At 37.7% G+C, this 23,112-nt stretch overlaps 1 protein-coding gene across 10 annotated transcripts in view; it reads left to right on the top strand.

Annotated features, from left to right (window-relative positions):
- The window catches only part of MIA2 (MIA SH3 domain ER export factor 2), a 44,371-nt gene that overhangs the window by 8,113 nt on the left and 13,146 nt on the right, over positions 1–23,112 (top strand). For 6 of the 10 annotated variants that reach the window (XR_010070916.1, XM_063333907.1, XM_063333905.1 and 3 more), the window contains exons 5-22: positions 2,119–2,334; positions 2,457–2,554; positions 6,265–6,396; positions 8,298–8,319; positions 8,435–8,523; positions 8,918–8,989; positions 9,711–9,821; positions 10,139–10,210; positions 10,593–10,697; positions 14,246–14,368; positions 14,942–15,074; positions 15,874–15,920; positions 16,109–16,199; positions 17,471–17,609; positions 19,972–20,073; positions 21,393–21,453; positions 21,806–21,841; positions 22,793–22,860. Coding sequence is in view for 9 of the 10 variants with exons in the window: in XM_063333907.1 (XP_063189977.1) it covers positions 2,119–2,334; positions 2,457–2,554; positions 6,265–6,396; positions 8,298–8,319; positions 8,435–8,523; positions 8,918–8,989; positions 9,711–9,821; positions 10,139–10,210; positions 10,593–10,697; positions 14,246–14,368; positions 14,942–15,074; positions 15,874–15,920; positions 16,109–16,199; positions 17,471–17,609; positions 19,972–20,073; positions 21,393–21,453; positions 21,806–21,841; positions 22,793–22,860 (1,717 nt within the window). In the remaining variant the exon portion in view is untranslated. The other 4 variants (XM_063333908.1, XM_063333903.1, XM_063333901.1 and 1 more) reach the window with 2 other exon arrangements.

The following is a 23,112-nucleotide window of genomic DNA, read 5'->3' as shown; positions in this document are numbered from 1 at the left end:
AGTTTTGGAAGGCATCATCAAACACAACTTCAAAAGGAACAGTAATGCCAAAGTCTTCAGCATCCAAGTAAAAAAAAAAATTATACAGAAAACTTAGTAAAAATAAAATCAGTTATGTGATATCAGTCTGACTGAACATGAACTTTTACCCTAGCAGCCCTATAAAATAGAAGACAATTTTTAAAGAAAACAAACAAACAAACAGAAAACATTACTTAGTGTCTCCCAAACCCCTAAAAATATAAAGCTGGGCTGCTATTAAAAAAAAACAGATTGATTAAATCCTGCAACCTGGCATTACTGAGAAACCTGGCTGATAAAGTATACGTTGAAAAAGAAGATACTGCTGTAACTGAAAGAATGGATAATACTGAAAAATTAATTGCTGCTATACTAAAACAAGATAGGAGAGGGAAAGAAAAAAAAATCTGAAAATCAGAGTCAAAGTCCAGAAATATAAATAATAAAAATTATATTCTAACAGAAAGGCAGTATTTTTATCATACCATCCGGGTTCTTTGCAAATATATTTGGTAAAACTAACAATTAAGCCTGTAGGAAAAAAAAAAAGTCTGAGGATACATGTTTTGTCAAAAATAAACCCAAATGAAAACAGGGATGGACACTAGGACCAGTAGAATTAAATACTGCACAGAAGAATGAGATGGAGTTAAAAGGAATCTGAACAAGAAAAAGATACTACTAAATCTGTAGAAGGTCCAGAAAATTATGAAATCATGCAAGATAAATTTGAGGAGGGACAGCTTGGCATTTTGGAAAAAATACTGCTGCAGAATACAATGAAAACAGGAAAATTGACAAAATCATAACAGGGCAGACAGCATTCATGTCCCCAGAACCAAGCAAAACCAGGCAAATATTGTATGATAAACACTCAGATTTACCAAAACCATTGATTACATTCCAACAATTTTATTTAATGTCAAAACAAGACGTTAAGCAACCCTGAGAGTATCTCTGAGGGAAGCAAACTGATGCAGCTGCACCAGCAACTTGAGAAGATTCATAACGAAATTACAGCTTCCTCATATAAAAACAATGTTATGCAGAGGAAACAATGATTGCATCTGCCACAAAAGGGGCACAATTTCAACATTGGGCAGGAAAAATGTATGGAAAAAAGGAATGTTCTTCTACAGCTGCCAGAGCTTTTGTCTGCTATAACAATTAAGTGTGCAGCCCAAACTGCAGCTAAAGGTACTGGACTAATGTTTCACTAACAGTGATTTAGCAAGAACAAAATATGCTCTGTTTGAGGAAGAGAATACAACAGATACTACACTGTCTCCTTCTGGTGATTTAAAATCAAGAGGTAGCGAGCCTAACTCATAGTAGTTAGTGACTGATTTATGATACTGAATTTATGATAATGGTAACAGTTTAAGAGCTAGTTATTCTTTCTGACTTTTGAATATTGGATTATTTGCGATGTGTATCTTTGGCCAGTACTGGTTTGAAGCACAGAATTAAAACATTAATCAATTTGTAAATTATTTTTTTTTCCTACATGGGCAAGCAAACTGTGGGGTTTTTTGAAAGCGGTATTTTATTGGCTTCAGGAAAATTTACTCCAGGTCACTGAAATTGAGGCAGCTAGGTGCCTTCAGTAATACTTCTGCATGAACATGCCTGTGGTTTCTTGTATTTCACGTGAAGTTTGTTATCTTGTGGGAAGTTGTTAATCTTTAATCCTACATGGTATTTTTAATTGTTCTTTCCATAAAGCTTTCCCCTCTTGTATTTGCATATAAGAAGGAGACCTACTAATCCTGAACAGGGAATCTATTGTCTGACTATCAAAACCAAGCACATTTTTTCCTGAACACTGATTTTAACTACTTTACTACAACACCAGTTTTACTTAAAGCTCTATCCTCCAAACTCTGTTCTAAGAGCGTTATTTGAACAAGTATTTCTTAAATCATAAATCTGTAACACAGTTTCACTGTAATGCAGCACGCTAGTGTTTGGCTTTAAGCTGAGGAAAATAAAAATATCAAAATCTCTGTAGAGGTTAATATCTTATAAAACTCTGTGGGTATGTATAAGCTGAATCTTCTGAAAATAAGCATGATTTCCCTTCACAATTATTTGCAGGAATAGGCAGAAGAAAGCTACTAGAAGAAACACCAGAGAAGGAACATGAAATGAATGCAGCTGTAGACAGTGAACGTGACAGTGATCAACATTCAAAAGCAATAGCGATTCCTTCAGTGCATTCTGAAGAAAAAACGGACAGTTCAGCAGTTGACTCTCCACTGGACGTCACAAAGCCTTTCTCAGATGCCATCCAGAACTATGTTCCAAGTAATGGTAAGCGTTAAGCTTCTTAATTTTAAGGAAAACAAATTTGCAATCTTAAAAGAATTTATTTGGAATTATATTGACAATTGTAACATAAAATCTTTTTTGTTTCCTTATGAACTAACCACAAGGAGGCTGGATATATCAGATATTTCTGTGCTTGAATGCCCTTGAGATCAGGGAATCGATAAAATCTGTATTTTCAGCAGTGACGAGCATTATCAAAAAGGTAAGAATTCCTTATGTGAAATATTGTTGACATTAGTGCAAAATTAATCCAGTTACTGGTTATGTTCTGCAATCAAGCTCCTAAAAAAAGAAAGAAAGAAAAAAAGACCTTTTAAATAAACCCCCTGTAGTCCCCTTGCTTCTGGGGGTATGTGATGCTAAATGAGATATAGAACAAGAAAATGTCAGGTTAGCTGCTGTTCATCTGCCTCTGTTGTTTGCACTGCAGAACCTAATGAACTTAGTGTGGTGCGGTTTTTTACAGAACAGCCAGGAAACACTTCAGCGGTCAAAACATCAGCATTTGGGGTTGTTTTTGGGTTTTGGGTTTTTTTGTGTTGTTTTGTTTTTGTTTTTTTTTTTTTTTATGAAACCCATAGCTCCCTCTAGTTCCCGTGATAGTACTGATCACATTTGCTTGCACTTAGAAAATTTGGATTAGAATGAGTGAAACAACCAGAATACTTCCATTGTTTTTAAAAAGTAATTTCAAAGTTTTGATTCCCAAAGATTCCCATAATTCATAATTGCATTAAAAATACTTTTCTAAGCAAGTATCTAAAATACAAAATGGGATTATGATTGCTATAGGGATGTCTTAAATATCAAAATGTAGGGACAGAGTGAATGGGGACCTTATTGGATATAACTGCACCAGAAACAATGCTGCCAGAGGAAATATGAGAAAAGATAGATGGTGTTGCACTGTCCCCTGTAAACAGAAGTGTAATAACAGGTAAAGTGGTATATGGTAAACGTCATTAATTTTAGTACTTTAACTTTGCTTAGATTGGGTAACCTAAGTTTAAGAACCATATACATTTGTTCCTGATTTCCAGTGCGCTTACAAAGATTCTGGCTAAATTGCAGCCTGAGATGAAAACTGAAGGGCTCTGGCTTTGTTGTTTTGTGGTTTTTTTTCCCTCACAAACCAGACTGGATTTCAATGCTCATTGATAGGTCACTGCTATGGCCAAATTCATCCTTGTATTGTTTGACACAGCTAAAAAAGCCACTTCCACCTACCACGGTCTCTTAGGTGGTACCAGCTTCACAGGCAAGTCACTCACCTTGCATTGTGAAAATTGAGTTAAGTACATGTAAAAAAAAGAAGAAAAAAGAACAAAAAAACCCCCAAAATAGTCACAATGAATGAGAAGCTACTGCTGTGTGGCATCGCCGCTACTGTCTCGCATCTTCCCTTCCATTCCCCCTGTACTCGGCACTGGTGAGGCCCCACCTCAAATACTGTGTCCAGTTTTGGGCCCCTCACTACAAGAAAGGCATTAAGATTCTGGAGTGAGTCCAGAGAAGGGGAACGAAGCTGGTGAGGGGTCTGGAGAACAAGTCTTATGAGGAGCACCTGAGGGAACTGGGGTTGTTCAGCCTGGAGAAAAGGAGGCTGAGGGGAGACCTTAATGCTCTCTATGACTACCTGAAAGGAGGTTGTAGTGAGGTGGGGGTCGGTGTCTTCTCCCAAGTAACAAACAACAGGACAAGAGAAAATGGCCTAAAGGTACACCAGGGGAGGTTTAGATTGGATACTAGGAAAAATTTCTTCACTGAGAAAAAGGGTTATTAAGCATTGGAACAGGCTGCCCAGGGAAGTGGTGGAATCGCCATCCTTGGAGGTATTTAAAAGACATGTAAGATGTGGTGCTGAGGGACATGGTTTGGTGGTGGTTTTTGTCAGTGTTAGGTTGATGGTTGGACTCGATGATCTCAAAGGTCCCTTCCAACCTACTAGACGATTCTATGATTCTATGTGTGTACCAGCAGCCCCAGTACGATTCATTGTTGACAAACTTAGCAGAAGAAATTGAGTTTAAACGACGTCGTAACGCGGCGGCCCGCCGGGGCACCAACCCAACGCCTTGCGCAAGGTCCACCTGCCGCCCTCCCCGCCCCCGCCGGGCAAATGTCCGCCCCGGCTGCCCGTGAGGGAACCCCGGGCCCTGGAGCCGGGCCCTGCCCCACCGATCCAGCCCAGACGGTTTTATTTTTCTAAAGACCTTCTCAGGGGCACGGATGGAGACGGCGGACGCCGACGGGGAGGTGAGTTTCCCTGACCGGCGACTTTGCGGAGGAACAGGAGTAGGTTCCGGGGACACGTCAGTACCGCAGGCCGGTGAGGCGGCAGCGGCGGCGTAGGCTGAAGGGAGCTGTCGGTCCTTCCCGCCTCTCTTTCTGTGGGGAGAGGGCCCGGGGACCTACGACTCTGCCGGCCGCCCCCCAGGCTTGGAGGGCGAGGAGAGGACAGCCCTGAGGCGCATCTGCCCCTCGGGGCCGCCTCTGGAGGCGCCGCGGCGGCCCCGCTGAGGCCCGGGCCCCGCTGTCACCGTCGTGCTCTCACCTTCCTGGCAGTGGTATCTCCCGCTCCGTCCCCCCCTGCAGTGGCGTGGAGCAGTGGTACAGCCTGCCGCCCCCTTCAGGCTCCCACCTGTGCCCGCGTTGTTCCCCCCTTCCTGCGGCAGCAGTGGTTTTTTCCTCCTTCACCCCCCCACCCCCCGGCCGCGGCAGTGGTACAGGCCGGTTGTCAAGCGGAGCGGCGGAAGGGGCCTCGCGGCGGTGGGCCTCGCGCCGCCGCGGTAAGATGGCGGCCGCCGGCCGCGGGAATGCTTTGGACGTCGCCGCCGCCAGCTTCTGGCTGGGCCTGCGGGAGAGCGCGCAGCGCTACGGCGGGCTGGCCTTGGAAGGGGCGCGCAGGGTGAGTGCGGGACCTGCCTCCCCCCCCGCCAACCGCGGGGCCGGCTCTGGCAGACCCCCGCGAGGGTCGGGGTCTTGCGCGTCAGCGCGTGGGCCTTGGGGGAAGCGGCGGTGCCGGGTGGTGGCGAGGGGCTCGGGCCTGAGAGAAACGGCCCCGCACCGGAGCGCAGGGCTGAGACGTAGGGGCGGGCTCTGCTTGGCCGGTGTGTGCGGGCGCGGGGGGGGGTCCCGGCAGCCGGCGGAGAGCTGCGCGGCTGGGGGCGGGCGTGGTCGAGGGGGCGGGGGGCCCGTCGGGGCTGGCCGTTTCTTGGGGAATAACGGAGGTCTCAGAAAGCCAGAGCAGTGAAGCGAATCCCCTGCCCCCCGGTTTCACACACACGCACACCCCTCTTGGCTTGCGGTGGGGGTATTCTGGCTGTTTTATTAAAGAAATCGAGGTTCAGGCTTTACGGTACAGTAACACTTTGTTAAACACAGGTCACATGTAGTAAATGTGAGCTACATTAAGCGGGTTATATCCTTGAGAAAATAGTGGTATCCGTTTACAAATAAAACGTGAGTGTATTTAAGCATTCAAAACGTGTTAAATCATTGGCTGTGTTCAGTATGTTATTTTAGCATGAAGTTAGTTGAGCAGGTTTCTCTAACAAACAAATCTACCAGTAAATCATAAGAGACTTATCAGTATTGATTCTTCTAACAGTGAAATGTGTAGACAGCTCAAAGCAGAATTTGCCTTAATTGGCAGGTTCAGAAGGAAAACTTTTCAGCGCTTTATCTAGTCATCATCATATCTTGCTGTAACTTTTATCTTATTTTTTTTTTCTTCACTTAGTAGATGTACAATTTAAAAACCAAAGGCTGCTTCTATCTTCTTTCTCTGAGTTTTGGAAAAAAACAGATGTACAAGCCTTAAGAGTAAACCAAGTCAACGTGTAACGTCTATTTCTGTTGAAAATATTAACCTCTTTTCCTTTAGTTGAAGCTTTTTACTTTATTTTTCAGGCTGTGGCTTCACTGCCTGAAGATATGAGACCTGGTCCTGATCTGTATGGTTTCCCATGGGAAATAGTGATTTGTGCTGGCATTGTTGGAGCCTTTACTGTTCTCTTGTTCCTGTATAGAAGTTATCAATCAGTAAGTGTTCAAATTACATGCAGATATGTAGAGTGCGTTAATGGTTTGAATTGAAATTGTTATTCTGTTCAAGATAGGTAATGCTTCAGAGTTTCGAATCTGTTGTGATTGACTTTAGAATCCCTAAAAGACAAATTCGGAAGTAGTCTGTGAAGATAGTAAGTGTTTGGACATGTACTGAGTGACTGTTGGTATTAGAGGAAATGCAATGAAACTTACTGTAGTAAGGGTTCCGTTTTCCTTCTCTTTTTAATTTCTACACCAGACTTTCAAAGTCAGCCATTAAATTATTTTCACGGCATATGGAGGTTTTTCCTAGGCTGTATGTATTGCTGTGCGTATAGATATCTCTGTGACTACCCTGTCTGTAGCCAGACCAGCTCAGGTCTTTCAAGGTAATTGTAAGCAAAAGCAATCCAGATGAATTCCCATCAAGGGAGACATTTTAAAACTCTTTGGACAGTGACCTTGATTCTGTTTATTGGAACACTGAAGCAATTTTACTGTGTGCTGTTTGTGAGCGCTAAGCTGATGACTTTGAGAAATGTAGTACTGAAACCTTTTAACACACAAATCAGATTATATTTTTGAGGTAAAGGTTGCTTCTATTGTAAGTAAGGATCTGAGTAATAACAGCTGCCTGCCATACTCTCCCTACTAATGAAATGAGGTCAGTGTCCATAATTCAGTATTCTCAAATTCTCCCTAGTTTTTGCATACTTTTAAATAGACAGAATGTGATTTTGGTGCTAGGTATAATGACACTCACGTTTGAAGATATGTTGCATAGTGGTTTAGTTTTTTGGATATGACCAGATGCATTTTTAGGGTTCTGACATCAATTCAGATCTGGAAAATTGCCATCTTATTCTGTAGCAGTGATTCAGATTGTCTGTAAAGGTATCTGTAATGTATCTATAATTTGGGTTGTTGCTTCTGTTTTCTAGCAGCATCCCTTTAGGTGGTATGAAAGAGATGTTCTAGTATTGTTTTCCTCCTGCATATGTCACTAAGGCAGAAGTTTTACTAATAGCTTTTTCAGTCATCCATACTTAGGACTGCACTGACTCCTCTTTGAAGAATTAATGGTTACTTACTCAAAAGTAATGGGGTTTGATGTTGGGTTTTGGGGGGATGATAGGATCCCCCCATCATGCTTATGACTTCCTCTTTTCTATTATGGACTCCTTGTCCATCCCATGTCTTTAAATGAGGAGGAAACGGGGAAAATCTGAGGGACCCATTGTGTGTAAGAAACATGATCCAGGCCCAGCCTTGAGAGGAATGCTGTGTTGTAAAGTTTTTGTGGGTTCAGCCAAGTTCTGCATGTCTTGTCCAGGCTGTTTGTGACGGATTTTGTCCCACAGTTCGTTAGATTTTGATTCTGGGACTAGACTCTGCATGGCAGTTGCTGATTTGGCACTTCCCACTGAATTGCATCTGGGCAGGATGCCCATCAAGTTGTACCCTTACTGCAACTAACTGTTATGTATTACAATGTGTGGGGTTTTTTTCCTCATAGGAAGTTAAGTCTGAGCTAGCATGTGGAGCTTCCCCCTCCCTCCCCTTGCCTACTCTTGGCTGTGCATGTCCACTACCGCTTTGTGTTGCAGTCATGGTTATGTGATGACCATTCAGAGATGTGTTATAAAAGTGATCCAGGTGAAAACTAACCTCCTTTCCTCTCTTCTCTCTGTTTAATTAGAGTGGGAGGACAGGGCAAAAACACAGTCACGGAGGGCGTAAGAGGAGAGGATGCAATTGCCCATTTTTAACAGCAGCCTGTATTTATAGACCTTCCATGGTTAAACTGATGGAACCACAGCTTATAAGATTAGTTTTCAGATACTGTACAAGTACAATTGATCAGACATTTTCAGTATTTATTCTTTTTATTTCAGGTTAGAAGTCGACTTTATGTAGGTAAGCTTATTTTTCATACTGTTTCTTTGGAGTATGACTTTTTCTTCTTTTTTTTTTTTTTTCTCCTTTTAATTATTTGGATGTTGCAGCACTTAACTGCCTTTCATTTTTTTAGGAAGAGAAAAACAGCTTGCTAATAAAATTGCTGAATTAGTTGAAGAAAAATGCAAAACTCTTGAAAAACTCAGCCTTTGCAAAAAAGAGGTAATGATCCTCACTTTTTGCTTTCACATGTGTCACAGGAATGGTCCCAATTTATCAAGTATTTAAAGTAGTTATGTAAAAGTAAGATGTTTAAAGCATTTTAAAAGTGTTTCTTCAAATGCTTTTTCCTGTCAGTGCCTGTGAGCGCAATTAAGGTGTTAGCGGGTTCTGCCTTTAACTCTTAATGCGATGTATTTCACTGGAAGCAACTTAAAAACGTCTTTGATTTGTGCTACTGGGGTAATCTACTAGGACTTAGGCTTTCCTGATTTCCAGCAAGGTGCATTTGTGAACGTTTAGGTGGTGGCTATGTTTCAGACTAGAGCATCATAAATTAATGCCATTATTTAAGCAGTTCTTTTATACGTTCTGACATAAAGTGTTTCCTTTCCAGTTTGAAGATCTAGAATTGTCTCTGAAGGATGATAATGTTATGAAAGAATCAACAGATACATCTTTTTTTGAGGTAAAAAGATAAATGGAAATTTTTATTTCTACAATTTAAGCCAGTATTTCAGGAAAATGCTGCCCATATTAAAAGAAAACAAACCACCACAACAAACCCAACAACAGCAAAACTAAAACAAAACCCTGCAAAACTTAATTGTTTTAATTGAGAACATTGTTATTTTTGTCTTGGGTTACTGAAGATGACGTAGAAGTGAGGCATTTAAATTGAGAAATTTTTGTAACAACTGCATTAAAAATTACTGATAATAGAGCAAATGGCATATTAGACAATAAAAAGGAATTTTTCACTGTTTCTAGGAGATAGTAACGCATGAAGTATTTTTTCTCGCACACATTTTAATTCAAATATATTTGTATAGGCTCCTGGAGAAGAGTTGTAAACAAAAATTACCACTTCATTGTTTATATCCTCCAAACTGAGAATATATTTGTAAAAGACTTCCAAACAAGTTAATCAGATATCTAATGAGCTCTATAGAATTTGTCTAACAAAAAAGCAAATAGATTTATTTAATTCTGCACCTCAGATACTACAGAGCTAATTGTTACAAGTTTTGTTAACATGCAAGAGTCTCTATAGAGTACTTGGAGATTTATCCTTGATACGGTGAAATTTGTTAAACATACTTTGCTGTCATATTTAAAACATACTTGTCGTCTTCATATGTAATTAATGTCAAATGTTTTATGTTAACTGTCAAAACAAATCGATTTAGGGAATGCATGAAAAACTGAACAAGTCAAACTTGGAACTCAACCAAGAAATAGAGAATCTAGAAAAAGAACTGGAAGAAGAAAAATCTAAGCAATCAGAAAATGATAACTTGGTAAGAATAAATAGAATCCTGTCTTTGTTACTATTCATTTAAAAAAAATCCCACGAAAAACTTCTCTATGGAGAAGGCAAACTATTCGCTTTGGGTTTTTTGACACAAAAACTACATTTCCCATTTTGTCTTCCCTCACGCTTCCTGTAGCGTATTAGAAAAATAACACCCATAGAGGAAAATACTCAAGAAAAGCTTGTTTTACTGATTTGGGAGTAGAACCTTCTCAGTTTGAAAATTAAAGTAACTTTATTAATTGCCTAGACCTTTTCAGTCAAATCTGTGGAAGAAGCTATATGACAACTAATAATTTTCAGGTGGCTGAAAATCAGAAGCAAGTGGAGTCTTTAGAGAATGACGCAAAATCTATCCAGTCACAAATTGATGAGGTATGTCCAATCTTTGTAGTGTCTGTTTTCAAATCTTTGCAATTTCTCTGTTTTCCATGTAGTTACTGTTTTAATTTTGTTTCTGTTAAGGGTAAGGCTTAGTACTTTTGCATGATGTGATTTAGCAACTTTGAATTTCATATAGTGATAGACATTTATTGGGAAGTACAGTTACCTTGTTTTTTCTTTGCCTTCTTACTTCACAAAGATATACAGTGTTGCAAAACTAAATCAGCAAAAACTGTTGAAATTGTAGGGAAAATGTGAGAATACATATATAGCACAGCTAAAAAACCTAAGAATAAGTCCAATAACATCATCGTGACCCCACTTATATCTTCACCTATACTCTTTAAACAACAGACTTTTTTATTTCACTTAGGCCAAGTCCACCCTAAAAGTGTATCAGATTAATACAGAGAGACTCAAGACATCCGTTCAAGATGCAGTAGATGAAAACTGTCATCTCCAGGAAAGTGAGAAACAGGTAGGTTCTTCCTAGTTATTGTTAGAAGTACTCTCTTTTCTTATGATACTATGTAAATATGATTTCTCCAAGGAGCTCATCCTCAACATGTGTGTTAATACCCCTTGTGTGTTCTAGTAAATGGAATGAGGAAGAGGACATGGTTTTAAAATTATTTTATGTTGGAACGACTTTGTCTAGAATAGTTCTGTTTTGAAAGAAATTTAATAATTAGAGTTTGTGGGGAAACATGCATAGAGTTCAGTGAGAAAGAGAGCATATGGTAATGTAAGACTAGTAAGAATTTTGCTGAGACCTAGAGGAAAGCAGAAACATTTGAGCAAGTCCACAGCTAGGACCCTCTACAGAGGCAGAGAGAAAATGCCTATACGTGATCCAAAAAAAAAAAGAAATTAAGAAGTTGCAGAGTATGCAAAAGGCAGGTAAAAAACTTACTGTAGTACCACTATGGATGAATTCATGGAAAGTCAGGTAGGTAATACAAAGGGACAGAAAAGACTGTTCTCAAATTATTACTGTTTATTTTCCCCAGTGCCATAGCCAGATCCCAAAGAATGCTGATTATTTTTAAATGTTCAGCATATACAATACTTGTCCTGTGCAATAACTAGTTTTATCATTAAGTTATTCTATTTTTTTCCAACAAAAAGATACTCTCTCTGAACCTTAAATGTTCCATGGAATGTTTTTGGTTTTTTGTGAGTTTTTGAGTTTGTTGTTTGTTTTAATGGATATGTGCTTATTTTCCTGACTGACCGGTGATCTTGTTACCTGAACAGTAACCTGGTAAATATTGGGTGGGGGTAGAAGGACAGGCCTGTTGGTTTTCAGCACTCTTAGCTAGGGATTGTATTAGTCCTCTCTGTCAAAACATTGTGCATATCAGACTTACTGATTCAGGAAAAAAAATAAAACAGTTACTGGAAATAGAAAATTTTCTGCAGGAAGAATGTTTCAGTTCTGCACAACTCTGTTACCAGTAAAACTTTATATTTTTCTCTAATTTTAGAAGGAGTACATGTTTGACTACAAAAAAAGTTTTATTAGATGCTCTCAGTGGAGAAACAGTAGATTTGGGTGTTATCACTGTGAGATGAAGTTGCTTGAGAATTATTTTCTTTCAGCAGTCTTTTTCATCTAATCTATACATCATTTTTGTTTGTTTCTGTGAGGAAGAAGGATCTCGTCTCAGTGCTTTATTTCAAATGTGACAGTATACTTATTTAATGAATTTTTGAAAAGCAGTAACACAAAGTTTTAATACTTGGGTATAAAACTGGGTTCAAACAGAAATAATACAATTATTTGTGTGTGTATGAAAAGAATCTTTAATTTATTAAAAAATAGTAGATAATACTAAGTAGTACTAAATTACTTAGTAGATAATACTGAGTGCTGACAATTAAATTTTATAAGCAATCATTTTATATCAAGCAAACCCAGGGGAAAAAAAAAATCAGTTGAATACAACTCCCAGGATGTAATTAACTTGCCAGGTTCCTAGATAAAAATAAGTTTTTTTGCATTCCTTCTAGATAAAATAACCCAGGTATAGTAGTTCCTTAACCACGTTATTGAAGATGAATTCCTACACTTTGTTGTTCACTGAGCTTTGTGATTTTTAGTAATTTGAGAACATTTGTGTATATTGTATTTCGCTATGCTTTTTAGTAGATAAATAACCTGATAAGAACTGATGGAACCTGATAAGGAAAGAAGAGGAAGTATCTGCTTTGCTTATTTGTATTCTCTTTTACGAGGTGGTTGTAAGCATGTGAGTTAGTTTGCTATATTAGAATATCCATATCCTTTTTTTATTTTCCTTTCTTACTTTTTTTTTTTTAAAGATGGAATTTCACTTATGCTCAAAAGGTAACAAAGGTGTTATTTGTTCACAGAAACTAGAGTACTTTCTTCCTCTGTCCATTTGCACTAATGGGTCATAATCTTCTGGCACATCATAGCTTAACCATTATAACAGATGTGCTGTCTCAGATTTATGATGTGTCAGAGAGAGGATTGGGCCTTTTAGTTTGAACAAGGGAACTGTTAATGAGCTCCAGACTTTCTGTGCTTTGTTTTTTTGCAGGAGCGTTAGAAATACGTACTGCTTTAGCTTATTGCAAATCCTTGCTATTTCTCTTTATTGTGATTGTTACAGGTATATAAAATCATGTCAATTTATTTTCTCTTTGGCTTCCTGAAGAAGGAATCCCTTAAAGTTTAACTTCCCTTTAAGGATGACATTTAATGATAAAAGTAGATGCCTGTGTGTGTCTTCTGAGCAGTGTTAGCATAAAAGAGTATTTTTGTTTTATCCGTAATACCTAGTTTGTGTGATGCTGCAAATTCATACATGGCTTTTACTGCTTGAAAGGTGCAGTTGTGTGCCAAGTGGGGTTCATCCAATTCTAGTCACATACCTTTTGTCTTATGCCTTCTAGTTTATCTTTAAGTAGTGTTCAGGCTTGCTTCTCTGTTTGCATGGCAGTTCCCCTGTTTAACTACCATTTTCTGGTTTTACGTTTAGTATAACTGGCTGTTATGTTCTTGTTGCTCAACCTGGTTATTCCTTTCTGTACATTCACTGCTTTTAAATTGGTTGCCTGTTGTGCAACTTTAAGCAATGCTCTTTTGACAGACTCTAAGACAAATTTTTTGTACTGTATCCCATGTTTTTGTATTGCATGTTTTGTCTTAAGAGAAATTTGCATCAGTTCAATTTCATTCTCACAATATGAAGGCATGGTTTAATTAGTTAATATGTTGCAGTGGTTATTTTTAATGAACTGGTGCTTAAGTGTACTAATCCCTTTACTGTTGTAAAGTATTTTTGTGAAATGAGATTTTACTAGGGGATGTCTGTAAAATGTAACCTTGGAATCTACCTGTCTTTTTAGTTAACCACAGTTAATTACAAACTAGTAGATGTCTATTACATACAGTTGCTGTGATTTTCATTAACAGGGAAGCTTTTTTAAAAAAAATCAGAAAATTACTTTAAGAAGTATGGAGAAGAGTAGGATAAATAATACAGCTTTGCAAGTCACGTGAATTTAAATAGCTGTCTAAAAAGCTTCCTGGTTTCCCTTAACCTCACCAACCTCTTCTAGGTTGAAAAGACACAGGTACAATTTCAGAAGTGTGTGTGCATACTGGGGACTGAGCGTTCCCCTCTCCATCTATTCCCCAACATTTGTAGCTGTTACATGAATTGTCACTACTTTATATCCATTGTGATTGTCACATCAGGGTTTTTTAGCTGAGTGGAATATTAACCGAACTGTTCTTAGAAATGTTTAAAAATGTCCTAACAACTAGTTACAATGGAGAGCTATTGCAGCTAAAACAACTGGACAGTAACATAGAAGTCTTATTTTTCAACTCTTTAACTGTCTTGTAGTCTATCTCTGTTAATTCTTGCTGATGGGCGAGAGGTTAAAATTCTGTTTGTGTGTAGGTAATATACGTAACAGGCTTAAATACTATTCATCCTTGATTCTTCGTTGTAATAGACTATCACACTAATCTGGTATTTCCCTTTTTAGCTTTTACAAGAAGCTGAAGGATGGGGTGAACGATTTAGTGAACTGAACGAACAAACTAAGATGTTTGAAACTTCTAAAGCAGATATAGAAGAAGTATTGAAAAATAAAGAGAGTCAAGTAAAGGTAAATTATGACAGCTAGCATTGAATCAAATTATTCAGACTGATGCTAATCATTGAGTTCCAAGAAAGTCTAACGACCTCTCCTTGTCTTAATATGCATTAAGCTGTTTTGGGTTTTTGTTTGCTGTCTCCATCCTCTAATGTCGTGTTCCCTGCTAAGTGAAAAAGGTTGCTTAGCAGCACAATGGAGCAGTCTGATAACCTTTCAAGCCAGCACATTAAATAAGGAAAAACTGTCTTAGTTCTGATAGACTATTTGTGAGTTTTTTTTTTTTTAATTTGGAGTGCGGCAGTTGAGAGTGCCTGTACATGTGTGCATACACAAGCCCTGATAAAAGCATGCATACTTGGCTATCGGAAAAGTCTTCACAAGGGCACACTTATTGACATGCAGGTATATGTTTTAATAGAAAAATATTATCAGACATCTAGAATCTTGTCTGTGGGGCTCACTTAATCTTCTAAGGGAACTAAGTGAAGGACAGAAATCCTGAAAAAGTAGTTGTAATGGTAACTATATTTTCATTGCTGGCATTTATTTTACTGTTTCTGTTTTGTGGGGGCTTTTTCTTAGTCACTGACACAATACATACTGAAGATGAAAGACTGGAGTTCAGCAATAAGAGAAGATGACGACGCTGAAGATAATCTCTGGGACACGGATATAAAGGGTGAAACAGAGAATGGAGAGCACTTAGGTACGGTTGGTATGTTTTCCCATCTTAAATATTATGTTTTAGAATAGATGTTTTAGAAATACAGAACCAACGAAATTCCAGGGAAGTTGAAAGATTAGCTTTGTAGAAGTTGGATTTTCAAAATGCGCCCAGTGTTGTTCATGTTGGACAATTAACTGATGCTTGGACATCTATGCTACTATTAGCAGTGTGTGCATATAGCTAAAGCGTACATATTGTCATAGAGCGATGTAAGGACTCAGTGCTCAGTCTCTTGCAGAATGACTTTAGCCTAGGTTACTATTAAGCAGTGCTTCTCGAACATTTTTAGATGGGAACCTTGCTTTCATTTCTTCTTGAAGCTCCTCCCAGCAGTAGCACTGTGGGTCCTTAGAGCCTAATTTCTGCTTCCTTGTTCTTATGCAGGTGTTACTTGTTGCAGGGAGTATGGTAGCACTGGAGTCAGATGGGTGTAGATGTGGGTCCCCTCAAAACAGCAGCACAGGGAGACCCATTCTTCCTGCTTTTTCTTGCTGCAGCTTCTTTTATGCTGCTGCTGATTATACCCTAGTGCACATCCCAGTAAATCTTAAAGTGTATATTCAGCATCTCCATTTTAACATGAACATTCTGAGTCTGAGTGATTGGTAAACAAAGCACTAGAATATAGGCATATTGGCCCCTGCTCACAGTATTTTTTTTTTTCCTCCAAATATGCTATGCCTGTCATGGTACATTGGGGATTGCTTTTTTATAAAAGTAATAGTAGTAGGCTCTATCACAAACCTTTTTATGCGTTTTATGTGACGTACTCTATTCTGTCAATCAGATGATCAGCAAAAACGAACTGTAAGGAAATTGATCTATGCTGCAAAGGTATGTGATTTTTGAGAAACTTGTGGATGGAAGGGGGGAACTAGAGGGAATATATGCAATTTTTATGGTAAGTTTAATTGCATATAGATATAACTGTCACAGAGCATCTTTTAATGTTTAATTATATATTTTTGCATGCAAACAGTTTCTTAATCTTAAAATGCTCATGTTTTAAATTTTTATTGTAGTTAAACGCTTGTTTAAAGACTCTGGAAACAGAAAGAGATCAAATGTATTCAAAACTGTCTGATGAAAATAAAGCTAAAGGAGAACTTACAGGTAATTAAATGTTGTTTTGCCTTTAAGATTAATAAGATGCTGCTTTTGTAAAATGATGTTACAGGCTGTAAGCACTCCAGTAAAAAATGAATTAAGTTTACATTAATAGCTGTACTTGATTTTTAAAATGTCTGTTTAAGTTGCTAAGCTATTTTAAGTACTTGATTTTAGAGGTAAAGCAATTGAAGTTGCTGAAGCACCATTTGCAAATTTTCTTGTACTCTGTTGGCATATTCTATAACTGTTATGTTATAGAATCTTAAAATACATGGGCAAAGTGATATTAGTAAATATATACCTTCTTTACATAATTTCTGGACATGAAACAATGGCGTTTAAATTTTAAAACCATCTATTAAAAAGTGGTAGCTTAATTGTAATTAGTTTATAATAGATGCAAGCTCAATACTTCTTAAAATCCAAAATACTGCATTTAGAGAACTGAACCTAAAAGCGTTTTCCTCTGTTTTTTTCCTTTGTTGTGTAGGACATACTGAACTAAACCTTATGAAATGAAAACACTGCCACTTTAATTCAAATCAAAGCCTGTAACTAGCTATTGCTTTCATAGATAACAGGCAGCAGAGTAGCCATCACGTTTGAACGTGCTGTGCTTTGTTACTTGGGTGATGAAATGCTCTGTAAAACTGTATTTTTCCGTTTTTGGTAGTCCTTTAAACTGACTCTTTATGTTAGTGTGTTTTCCAAATTCATTATCCCATAAAGATATTCAGACTTACTCGAAGCTTTCTATGTTTCTTGGAAAGACATAGGAATAGTAAATAGGAAAAAAAACATGACTTATTTAAATTTGGAAAGATAAGATAGTTTGACAAATCTAAGTTATACCTTCAGGCTACTCGGCAAAACCTCATGTGGGTGAAACTGCAAGAGAATATGATGGTACCAATTTTACCCCTTTAGTAGAACAGTTACAATAATAAGATCCCTAAATGAAAATTTATATTGTGAATTACAAAACTGCATTGTTTTCAAAGAAGCTGTACGATTTGGAGCAAAGGCTAGATATACGTTCAGAGCCGCACTTCGTGACAGGTAGAGAGTATAGTTGCTGGTTTCCCATCAAAAGGAGCAATACTGCTTCTCAATTTGTATAATTTATTGAATTATATTAACATACTATTGCTTATATTATTAAATCAGCATAGTATCAAATGTTTTTACAGACTTTTTATGTACTAAAATATTGAAAATGTTTTAATTTTTGTGAATTTGCATTGTTGCAATATAATTATCTCTAAATTTGACAGAACGTATAGAAAACCTTCAAAGTCAACAAGCTTCCTTGCAGTCTGAAAATGAGCGTTTTGAAAACGAAGTTCAAAAGCTTCAGCAGAAACTTAAAGTAATGACTGAGCTTTATCAAGAAAATGAAATGAAACTACACAGGTGCTGGTTCCTCTTTTTATATTCAATGCTTGCTGTTTGATTTGAATGTAACTCTCTGATTTGGGGGGCAGAAAATTATTGAAAGTGTGAATGTTGCTTTACAGAGTTTTCTGAATTGTAAAGACCCTGTTGTGTTACACCTTTGTGTACATTTGTGGCCACAGTAATTTTATAGAAATTGTTTCCATGAAAGTAGTGGTATATTATTTTAGGACTCTTCCACAAGCAAGTGCAGAAACAAAGAGAAAACAAGAAATAACAAATTTTTAATCTGTGAAATAAGGTGGATAAAGTTGGAAAGTTTGATATTATTTTTCTTAAAAATTAAATTCAGATATGATGTAGTACAGCTATCAAAGTTGCTGAAAGAAAGACAATCAGTAGCTGCTTTAGCAGTGAGTTATATTTTATGTAGTGAAGACAGTAATGTCATCAGAGGAGTGATGCTGTACTTAAAACTAAGCTTAGAGTTAAAACTTAGGCAAGCTAACAGTTATCAGTAAGCAACATAGAACCCCTGTGAATCAGGCTTTCCTCATCCAGAAGGATAGAATATGGGGGCTGTACTATCTGCCTCACCGTCAGGATGTGATAGTAGGGATTATGACTTAGTGATGGAAATCAGAAGTATGTTAAGGACTAGAAATAAGGTTGATCGGAATGGGATGGGGCATGTAGTATCCTTCAGAAGTGTGTATGCATGTGGATGGGGCAGGGAGGGAGCAGGGGGCATCATTTTGGGGTACAATGGTAAAATTAGTTTTACTAGCCAGAAATTATTTCTTCAAGGAGCAGACATAATCTTGAAGGCAGCAAGAGAAGCAGCACAAGTCTTGATCCTTTACTGAGCAGTATGCAGGACCTTTTTAAAGTATTCCTTTCATTAATCTTCTCTGTAGTATATATATTTATAGAGATATTTGGCATCTTTGTAGATGCAACAAAACCTAGAAATGCACTACATCAACATTTGATTTTAAAAAAGGGCGGGGGGAAGTGGGAAGGAAACTATTAAGACGAATCTATGATGGGCAGTCAGAAAATAAAAATGTTTGCAGACTGTGTGGGTGATATTTAAAAATACCACACTGAAGCTCAGCAAACGTATACTGTTTATCAAAGATTTTAGAAAAGCCAAAAAGGAGTGGGGAGAAGCTGGCATGATGAGATAGCAGAATGAAAGATGCTATTAGTATTAACAAGGCATCTTTTAAAAAGCTGGCTGTGTTCAAACAAGGGAAACAGAAAAGTGGGAAATTAAGATTGAATATAAAAGACATTTAAATCATATTCAAAAAATCCATGATTTAGATAGCTTGTTTGCTAAGGACCGCTGTTGACAGGAAAATGACCACCTTACCTACTCAGGACTCTATGCAGCAGTAGTATCCATGTGTGTTCTGCAGAATTAACCTCGTGCATGCATAATCTGTGATCTGGAATATGAGTTTTCTCTTCTGTAGTGCCTAACAAGGCATAAAAAAAGAGATGCCAGGAAAGAATTTAAAAAAAAACAAACCACCCTGTTTTTTAATACCTAATAACAACCTTTTTCTGCTCCAGAAAATTACTGTAAAATGCAAAAAAGCACCAGAACAAAACACTGAAAGTTAGTGTAATTTGGTTTTTCGTTTGTTTGATTTGATTTCTGGCTGCTTCCCTGCCCCCCGCCTCTTCCTTTCTCCTCTCCCAAATAGAACCGTTGTCCAGCCTGGAGAAGAGAAGACTCTGGGGATACCTTGTAGCAGCCTTTCAGTACTTAAAGGGAGCCTACAGGAAAGATGGGGAGGGACTATTTATCAGGGAGTGTAGTGATAGGATGAGGGGTGATGGTTTTAAACCGAAAGAAGGGAGATTTAGATTAGACATTAGGAAGAAATTCTTTACTGTGAGGGCGGTGAGACACTGGAACAGGTTGCCCAGAGAAGTTGTGGACCCTCCATCCCTGGAAGTGTTCAAGGCCAGGCTGGATGGGGCTTTGAGCAGCCTGGTCTAGTGGGAGATGTGCCTGCCCATGGCAGGGGGTTCAGAAGTAGATGATCTTTAAACATCCCTTCCAAGTCTAACCGTTCTGTGATGCTATGAAATATTCTTTGGGAGTATGGATTGTCTTCCAGGTTCCTTTTAGGAATAGTAGTAATCTAATCTTTTCATATAGAACAGTTAATGAACTGAACAAACTACTATGAATACAAACTAGTGCTATTTATGCCACTGTATATGTTGCCTATAAAACTCTTTATCTGGATAAATATCATGTATTCATCACACCTAAATAATTTGAGACATTTTTCTTGTCAGACCAACTATAAAATTGTTGACTTGAAACAGAATTAACCATAGTTTTTGTATTTTCTTAAAGGAAGCTGACAGTAGAAGAGAGAGAACGTCTACAGAAGGAAGAAAAGCTTTCTAAAGTAGATGAAAAAATTAATCATGCTGCTGAAGAACTAAATAGCTACAGGTAACTACAGATTTTAGTTGCTGTAATCACTTGTCCCAAAGTGAACAAAAGGCAATAGAGAATTAATAAGAACACTAGTATAAGTGAATATATTTTCTTCTAGTTTCTTAGTGTGTGTTACATGCTAGTTTGTGTGTAATAATACATACTAAGGGAGTTTTTGCTTTGTTAAAATTGGGTATGGAAGATCACTAGCAGCCTTTTTTCCATTAGAATGCCAATTGTATTTACACGTTAGCTTAGAGACCAACTTCTACCATTCCATCAAATCTAGTTCCCTTTACTGAACAGAGATAAAAGTATAAAGTTAAGAGAATGCTGTGAAATGGATGCAACTTTCAGTTTTCCTATAGATCCTAAAATATTTATGTTGTATAGTTATAGTATGCTATTTCTCTATTTCTAAGTTTGTGAAATAGTACCATTTTTTAGAAATTCTTTACTAAAATACTGTGATGTGGAAATATTTTCTGTAGTTTAACTGCTTTGCTCCGTTTTGTATTACACCAACGGTGTACCTCTGGTTTGTTTCTGTGGTTTCTCAAAACGATGGCATAATTCTTCAATCTGTGATGTATATTCCCCGTCTTCCTTTAACGTTTTGGCGGGTATTGACTCTATGATACTGATCAACAATGCTTCCTGAAGAGTTGGATTAATTCTTTTTCTAGAATGTAAAGTTCTCATAGATATTCTTCAATATTCATACAGGAAGACAGAATTAACCCTTCTTGATTTACTCAGAATGGGAACTTTGTAGGCATCTTAATTTTAAAGAGAAAAATAGTATTGCAAATGGAGTATAACTGAACAATGAGTGTGTCTTTGGCGCACCTGCTGAGAGAGCGTAGAACCTAGCGAGGCTGTGCCCAGGGTAGCTGGCAGCAAGGGTGGCATCATACTTTCTGTGGTCTTGAAATAACCTTAGTGCAGGTGACTGTCCCTCAGGGCTGACTCTGGTAGCCTGTGGCAGCATGGTGCTCCAGCCACATCTGCTGAGCTGTGTGAGGCTGGCTGTTAGGGCATGCGTGGAGGGATATCCTTTATATTGGAAACATATTGCAGACCACTGAGAAGTTGGGGAGATGCTGGGTTTTTTGTTTCTGTTCTTTCCTTTACATTCCTGCTTGCACTAATCTAGGGCCTAGAATTTTCACTGCTACTATAGTTTTTATGTATCCTGTGAGACTAAGTGACAATACTATCTTTTGGTTAAAAAAATCTTAATTATACCTTGTGTTTACTGTTGTGTTTACTGTATTTAAAACTACTTTCCTACACATTTTATTACAATGTCATAAATCCTGATTTTGTTACAGACAGCGAGCAAAAGATCTTGAAGAAGAGCTAGAAAGAACCATTCGTTCTTACCAGAATCAGGTACGTGCTTTGTCTTATCTACCATTCATGCGGACTAGGAGGGATGTTATTGCAACTGAAATACTACTTTCAGATAGGTTGGGATACTGTATTTCGCTTGATTTTGTTGGATTTTTTTTTTTTTGCCTTATTTTTTGTCCCCCCCTTCTTAATGCCACCTGGTTTTGACTGACACAATTTCATAGCAGAGATCACCAGATAACTTTATTAAAAAGTTATATTTTAAGTTTAGATGTCTCATCATAAATTAGCCATACACATTAAATTTATGAATAACAGCATGTACTCAATCTTAAATTTTCTTCTTCTACCCCATCTAAGGGTAATGATCTAATGGATCTCTTTTTCACAGATTACTTCACATGAGAAAAAAGCTCATGATAATTGGGTAAGTTCCAAATACTGAATATTCTAATCTTTCTGCATCGTCTGTGATTTGAATAGCTTGCTTTATCACTTTTTTGTTTCTTATTAAAAACGGATAATCAAAATTAACCCGTCACCTTTAAACATACGAATTTCTTGCAGAAATACACAAAAGCATGTTAAAAATACTTCTATCATATAAAATTGTTGGAATAATTAAGCCAGATACCTGTGAGCACAGTAGAAATATATTACAATATCATTTGCTACAGCAATAAATCTGCTGGAATAACATGTTGCCATTTAACAAGTGTGTGACATTTTGCTAATAGTAGAAGCTTTTGGCCTTGTTTCAATGCCATTTTAATATTTTCCCTGGATGTACTTCACTCCTTTTATCTACTAACAGAAGACGTTATGTCCTGTGAGAACAGTATGTTCCATTGATAGCTCCCTAAGAATGTTGCTACAAAATCCATTTTTACCTTTTTTCCAAACAGGAAACTTTAAAATATCTCCAGACTAATACATTCTGCAGTTTCACAGAATGGTCTGTATAAGATAAAATCCTGTTAAAAGCTATGGTGCTTCGTGGTCAGAGTTTACAGTTTTTTAAATACATTTTTATAAAATGAAACTTTCTTCCATAAAATTTGAGATTTTAAATCTTGTAAATATTCTGTAGATGTTTCAAAGCAGCTATAGCCAAAGAATTTCATTTCTGCAGTTTTAAGAACCTGCAGGAAAGCCATATCATTCCTCAAAAGTTTGGGTAGTAGAGCTGCTAATGTCATTTGGTGAGTTGTGAGGCTCTGTCTCATATGCTTTATATACGAGTCATATCTTGTGAAAATACGGTTCACATGCTTCAGAAGGGGGGGTGGAAAATGTCTTGGATCTAGCACCTGTCACATTTATGAAGTGTTTAATAAATAGCAGTATCTAAGCATCTGATTTTTGTCCCTCCGCAAAGCTAACAGCCCGAGCAGCTGAAAGACACCTCAATGATATAAAAAAAGAAAATGCACATAACAGACAAAAGTAAGTGCAGTCCTCATCTAATTCTAAACAAATGCAATTGGGCATGTGAGTATGTTTTGGATTTATGCAATTTGGTGTTTCCTAGACCTGTGTTAATCAGTTGTGGCCCAAACAGGGCAGAGAGAATGCAGTGTTCCATCGGAGTTCTGAAAGAAAGGGAGTAATTTGAGCATTCCTCTAATGATAACATGCAAGAAAGTAAGAACTTATTTCAATACTTCACATGGTTCTTATTTCAGGAAAGAAACAGAA

This window comes from Chroicocephalus ridibundus, chromosome 4 (genome assembly GCF_963924245.1).
Source record: "Chroicocephalus ridibundus chromosome 4, bChrRid1.1, whole genome shotgun sequence".
Lineage (NCBI taxonomy): Eukaryota > Metazoa > Chordata > Aves > Charadriiformes > Laridae > Chroicocephalus > Chroicocephalus ridibundus.
The sequence above is the reverse complement of the archived record's forward strand: the minus strand, read 5'-3'. Positions and strand labels throughout refer to the sequence as shown.